This window comes from Macaca thibetana, chromosome 4 (assembly GCF_024542745.1).
Source record: "Macaca thibetana thibetana isolate TM-01 chromosome 4, ASM2454274v1, whole genome shotgun sequence".
Classification (NCBI taxonomy): domain Eukaryota; kingdom Metazoa; phylum Chordata; class Mammalia; order Primates; family Cercopithecidae; genus Macaca; species Macaca thibetana.
The window spans coordinates 108,006,656-108,007,771 of NC_065581.1; the positions used below are offsets into that span (position 1 = coordinate 108,006,656).

General features: G+C 45.5%; 1 protein-coding gene across 1 annotated transcript; it reads right to left on the reverse strand.

Annotated features, from left to right (window-relative positions):
* Positions 1-400: 400 nt before the first annotated feature.
* LOC126952354 (60S ribosomal protein L31-like) lies at positions 401-882 on the reverse strand. Its single transcript, XM_050786813.1, has one exon. It carries the CDS (start codon positions 819-821, stop codon positions 444-446), a length of 378 nt encoding a protein of 125 aa, XP_050642770.1. The 5' UTR covers positions 822-882; the 3' UTR covers positions 401-443.
* Between the last annotated feature and the right edge of the window lie 234 nt (positions 883-1,116).

Genomic DNA, 1,116 nt, shown 5'->3' on the forward strand with positions numbered 1-1,116 from the left:
TTACCTCTAAGACTGGGTAAGTGAGTGTTTTCAAGTGACTTAAGAAGACAAGGAGAGGGAGACAGTGTATAGGGAGTGAGCCTGGCTTCTACATGAAATAAGAACAGGATTTGAGACGTTCAAAACGCAAATTAAGAGAAGGAAGCAAAAGTGAGGCGAGAAAGAAAAAAACAGAGAGGAATGACTTTATAATTTAAAATGTACTTAGTGTAGGATTTCAGTATTGTAATATGAGCAGAGCCTCTATATTTTCTAATATAGTCAGTGGCTACATGGTACTTTTCTTCTGGAAGGAAGTGCAGATGACTTAGCTTGCGCTCTTTTCTTTACCACCTCTGCATGCAGTGCAGCCAGCCATCTCCAGGTCACGGTAGACTAGAACCATCTTTTTTTTTTTTTCTTTCAATTTTATAACTTTATTTGATGTATTTGATGATCAGCGATTAGTTCTCATCCACACTGACTGTCTGTAGATTTTTGAAAGTGGTAACATGTACATAGGTAACCAAACTATAGAGCTTATTTGGTGAATCTTCATCCTCATTACGTTTTCTGGACAGCCGCACACGGATTCGGTATGGGACATTCCTTATTCCTTTGGCCCAGACAGCTTTGTTGAGCCTGGTATCAGTGCGCACATCTGGAGTTCCCATCTCCTTCATGGCAAATTTCCGAATCTCTTTGAGTGCCCGAGGGGCACGCTTCTGGAAGCCCACTCCATGGATGCGCTTGTGAATGTTGATGGTGTATTCTCGGGTCACCACCTCGTTGATGGCAGAACGGCCCTTTTTCTTCTCGCCACCCTTCTTTGTGGGAGCCATTCTGCCGGGTCCAAGCTGGAAAGGAAGAGCGCGAAGTATTGTGGGAGAAGGAAAGCCCCCCCGCTTTTTTTTTTGGCATGGTCTCACTCTGTTGCCCAGGCTGGGGTGCAGTGGCACGATCTCAGCTCACTGCAGCCTCCACCTCCTGGGCTTAAGCAATTCTCCTGCCTCAGCCTCCTGAGTAGCTGGGATCATAGGCACACACCACCATGCCCAGCTAACGTTTGTATTTTTAGTAGAAATGGGGTTTCACCATGTTGACCACGCTGGTCTTTAACTCCTGACCTCAGGTGAT